At 26.9% G+C, this 5415-nt stretch overlaps 1 protein-coding gene across 1 annotated transcript; it reads right to left on the bottom strand.

The window, feature by feature from the left end:
* Positions 1–1636: 1636 nt before the first annotated feature.
* Positions 1637–3468, bottom strand: LOC108747985. Its single transcript, XM_018485922.1, has 2 exons — positions 3202–3468; positions 1637–1944 (listed from the first exon to the last, which is right to left on the bottom strand). Exons 1-2 carry the CDS (start codon positions 3389–3391, stop codon positions 1637–1639), a joined length of 498 nt encoding a protein of 165 aa, XP_018341424.1. The 5' UTR covers positions 3392–3468.
* Positions 3469–5415: the final 1947 nt, after the last annotated feature.

Genomic DNA, 5415 nt, shown 5'->3' with positions numbered 1-5415 from the left:
TATATATATATATATATATACCGGATTATGCATGAGAGAAATTAATGCAACATACTGAAACAACAATGAAGACATCATCAACGTTGCTTTAGGCAACCACTTGGAAAGGTAACAGATAATTTATTCACAAGAGGTATTTCATTGTGCTCTGTACGAATCTGTTTAAATATTTAACGTCAGATATGGAAGGAAGATTTGTCATCTTCGTTTAACGGTATCTAAAGGAAGAAACGAAGACAATTTTAGATTAATTTTTGGGTTATGATTATCATCGGTTATATATACTTTCTTCTGCATTTATTTCAAAGAAATACACAATTTTTACCTATAACGAAATCACCGATATTTAAAAAATACATTTTCTTTTTAGAAAACAAAGAGTCCTAATAATTAATTTGTTTATTTGTACAATATAAATACATTGTTAACTAATGTACCTATTGGTGACCTAACATAAACGATTGTGAATACCTACATGCAATATTTGAGACATGCAAAACTCTCTCTATTTATTTCATTTATAAAATGATATAACTACGATGAAGCATAAAAGTTCTTTAAATTGCATAGGAATGTAAAAAATTTAGAGAATTAAAGAGCAATGACTTATATTGAGGTCAGTTCCTATCTTTTTTTTTTTTTCTCTTATTCTTCACGTGATACGATGTGACCGCTCCTTCTCTAGAAGACCGCTTTTTTTCAATCATTTATTATACAATTAATAATGTTAATAATTTCCTATTTTTGATTAAAAAATTGTTTAAAAATCTCATGTTTAATAGATATTCTTTTTTTTTTGGTGATGATTACAATATTTTATTTTCTCTTAATAATTAATAGTAAAATTTATATTCTCATTACATAAAATTAGAATTATATAAGCATATTGTAATAATAACTCAAAACATTTTGTTGGAAACATATTTATTTACATAACTGAATAATTTAAATTTGATAAAGAAATGGAATACAAGAGAGAAATAAATATACTATCTACAAGCTAGTTCCTCACGGAATCAAGAAACTTTCTCTCTTTCTTACATCACGCTAGTGAAATGTGTTAATATACATTGTGATTACTCATCTTTAAAAAGGATTTTGTTAGCGATATTAAAAACCGTCGTCAAGTTACTGTACTAAACTAATTATAAATTGTGAACATTTGTGTTTCCGTTAGTAAATTTTATAGTTTTTGACAACTTTTACCAATGTGTCAATAGTCAGTTATTCCATTTAACATAATTAACGTAAGCACTTAACGCATCTCCATTGTAAAGCTCTTCATTGATGTTCATACAAATAACTTTTACAACACTACATACATATGACATTGGTGCGTACATTGATAATGCTACTTTTGAATTTATTATATTTACAATGTTTGATCTTAATGTTATCTTATCATAGCCAGGCGCTGAAATAAATAAGTAAATAAAATTAATAGAAAATTAATTAATTAATAAATTATATGGTATAAATAAATACATCTTATTCTTAATTTTATATATAACGTCAATCTTTTCAGAATTGTTTAAAATTAAAATAAAACTGATATTTTTCTACAACAAATATTACTGTAAGGATAAAAATAATTGAGGAACCAACAAAGAATTCTATTGTCCGTTAATAATTCTTTTCACTTCTTTCTACGTCGTTCTTTGTAAAATCGATAAGGTTCGAATTCTTGCACGTCGTCAACAAAACCGTATATATCCTGTCGTCTGTACTTGTTGACTGATTCGTAGCTGCTCTCCTTCTGGGCAACCTTTTTTAATCCAACTATGGCTGCCAGGATTAAGCTCATCAAACTTAGCACAACAGCTTTTCCACTTAGAACTGCCAACGCCTTTAACGTGATGGGCAATAGAATAGATTTTATCAACAAAAATCCAATAAGCAAAGGCAGAACATATTTATTCAGTTTCTTCAATTTCTTATCTTTACGCCCTGTAATTAATAAAAAAAAGAGATAAATACAAATAAATGTAATTATAAATGTATAATCGTGTTACGTGCTTTTATAATTTCCTAATCTCTTTTCTATTTTATGTAAAACGTGATTCATACAAAATAAATGTAACATGTCGTTTATATCGCTACTATTCGATACAGCCTATACTACATTGCCCGCAACGTTCTACTAAACACTAGGTATATGTTATGACTTAAAAGTTTATATTACATTATAAAAGTATTTTGCTCCTTCGGAAACAGGATGTGCATTCCTTCATTGAAGTATACCTTCCTTATTAAGTACGATCGTCACGGAAGTTAATAAAGATGAACTAGAGTAGAAAGCACTTATTTTTTTGTATCGCGAGGCTCCGCAAACCCGCATACCCAAAAGTATCATAATATAATGGACAATATGTGCAATTACACGCTTCTTTAACAACGTCTGATTAATAACGCAGTCTCATAATTCCATTTTACAGCAAATTATTCAAATCTTTGATTACTAAACTTAAAATACCACACTAGATTTGTTATCTCATTTCCCTGTAATTCCTTATCCAAATATATTACAATTCGTTGTTAACAAACTTATAATCAATATTGAGAAAAAATGTTTGACAATATATACCAAAGTTGACACTTACATACTACAATTGACACTTTCATTAAATTAGTTAATACTAAATTGCATAAAAACATTACTATAAATAGCCATACATTTTGTAACAATTTGATCCTTTCTATTTGACATTAATAAAATTAAAAATGCAATTATAAATTTACATAGTAGCTTATAATGATATTAATTTAATAGTTGTAAAGATATAATACTTTTTTTTCAATGTAATGATCACATATTCCGTCTGTATTAATACGCCTATCATATACTGTGTATATTAATAGCATATCTTTATACATGTATATAATATACAAATTATATATTTAAATTTTATAAAAACGGATAAAAATTGTTTTGTTAAAATCCAGAATATTATTAAAAGTTTAACAGTAATTAATATAAAAAGAGTAACTTCTGTTGAAAGTTTTTTTATTTGATTATGTCTTATTGATTATTTCTTCCCTATACACTTTCTAATAAGTGAATAAAATATATTACTATTTAATAAGAGAATAAAATAAAACACAATTTGAACTTCTTTGTGTTTATCAAACATTAAATATACAAGATTTAAAAATGGATAGAATTGTTTACATTTAGCTACAAATAATTATTATTGTCAATACCTTCTATACTATCACACGATTTTGGAACTGGTGAAAATGTATCAACGATGTTCAAAAAGCTTTCGCCAATCCAGTCTAAAGAGTCTGTAGAATTGTTCCGCATCATCTCTTGGTTCAGTATTTTCGTTGATTGTGATCCCTGTGCTGCGACGAACACAGGTAGAAATAGTAGCATATACAGCGGTAACATCTTTCCAGCATCTAGATTTCTTTTATTCCTTTTCTGTATTTTTTTTTATGACTCACTTTATGATCACGTTTTATCTCAAAAACTTCACTTATCTTGCAATTGCGACCGACCTCTTCGCCAATAATATGTTAACTGACATTCGTGCTATACCGGGTTATTAGTTTATATAGTGGGACCGCGAAAAGCTCAGAGGAGGAGACCAGTCATCTAACTTGGTACTGATGCGTGACGAAGGATCCAACGTCCACTCCCGTACCTCCCGAGCTAGTCTACCTCGATCATTGGACGCTGTTCGCGTCAACCACTCTTGAGAACGAAGAATCTTCCACAGAATATTTCGACCGGGGTAAGTAGATCGTTCTCTCCGTCAAACATCTTCACTATTATTGTCCTTTATCGTGAGAATATCTATTATCAATTGAGTTCGTTTTACACTCGAATAGTTGTGGTTCTCGAAGCTTGTCGAGACCTTAGCCTGCTTATACCGAAAAAAGTAAAGTAGAAATAATTCAAATTAAACCATTTTTATTCTATAAGCGGATCTCTAATTAAAGAGGATCAGTAGCATTCCAATTATTGTACCGATAATAATTTGATATCTAATTAAATTAGAGTCAGCTATAATTTTTTAATAATAAAATTTTGTATCAATATTGTATTTACTATTGTATATACTATAAAGAAATATAATAAAATATTAATAATTAATTAATATTAAAAGATTTTGACAAATTATATTAATGGATAATATCATTTCTTTACCGTAAAGCGTAAAAAATTGGTTATTAATCATTAATCACAGAAGAAAGTGTACGTGTCTTTAGAAACCAACTTTTCAATTAATAGGTAAAGACTATAAAAAAGATCTATATTCATGCTCATCATTAAGTGAAGTATTTTCTATCAACATCAGAAAAAAATGATGTTACACGCTTGAGTACGACGGATAAACGTCAGAAAAGCAACAACATTTTTACATTGATTTAAATACAAACGTCGTATCCATATTATCACAATCATATTTTTAGAAATTTTTAATAAATTACAATATTTTTCTGAAAATAATTTTAGTTACATACGAAAGAAACATTGTTATAAATTATTATCAAGCAAATTTTTTTAATATAGAAAGGTATCTTTTTATTAAGGAAGTAGGTTTTTAAAACTTTTGCGTGTTTTAATTTATAGCTTAATATCTTTTTTATTATTTCGTACCGTTATGTATACTTACGTGGGTTAACATTATTAAGCTAATTCATTTTTTACACATGCAAAGTTATTATATCGTTAATGATAGACTCCTCTTTCGTGAGCGCCTGTTATTTGATAAAATTAGAACTATGACTAACAATAGTAATAACAGTAATATAGTTCCATGTGAGTAAGCTCACAAATTATATACATTATGCTTATAAAGCTAGTACAGTAATCATAAATATTGCCTGAGATTTTTTTATTTATTCTAAAGACAATTTGATTTCTGATATTTCAATTGTTAATTGATTAAATATTCTTTGATCCTAATAATCACAATTATTATCATAATATAATAATATCATATTTTGCGATTGTCTGAAAATCATGTATTTCCATATAAAATTAGTCACTAAACCAAAAAATGATAAAATTAAATTGGAATAAATAAATTGGAGTAGTACAAAATAATTTAAAAAATAAATTTTTAATTGAAAATGACTCAAATTTCTTCTATTTCAGCTTTTTTATAATTATCTTTGTGAATATTAATAAAAAAGACATAATAACTGCAGTTTTTAAGGTTTAAAAAATTGATCATTTTTAGTAATTTTCAAAAAATACGTTTTTTATTCTTTTCTGTTTCAATCACTTTAATTTTATCATTTTCTAATTCAGCAATCAATTTTACATAAAAATAATGTTTAACAATTACAAAATTTTATCTTGCACTGTAGCTGAAATGATCTCCTTTAAACTTTAAATGTACATAAAACATTAACTTAATATTGCGAAACGAAATATACATCTATGATGGATTTCATCTCCAC

Source organism: Trachymyrmex septentrionalis, unplaced genomic scaffold (genome assembly GCF_001594115.1).
Source record: "Trachymyrmex septentrionalis isolate Tsep2-gDNA-1 unplaced genomic scaffold, Tsep1.0 scaffold21, whole genome shotgun sequence".
In the NCBI taxonomy this organism is placed as follows: Eukaryota; Metazoa; Arthropoda; class Insecta; order Hymenoptera; family Formicidae; genus Trachymyrmex; species Trachymyrmex septentrionalis.
This window is presented reverse-complemented; position numbering and strand designations above follow the sequence as displayed.

Coding starts and splice junctions, on each gene's coding strand:
- LOC108747985 (XM_018485922.1), bottom strand. CDS start 3,391: ATGTTACCGCTGTATATGCTACTATTTCTACCTGTGTTCGTCGCAGCA. Junction 1,945..3,201: donor ATCGTGTGATAGTATAGAAG/GTATTGACAATA, acceptor TAATTACAGGGC/GTAAAGATAAGAAATTGAAG.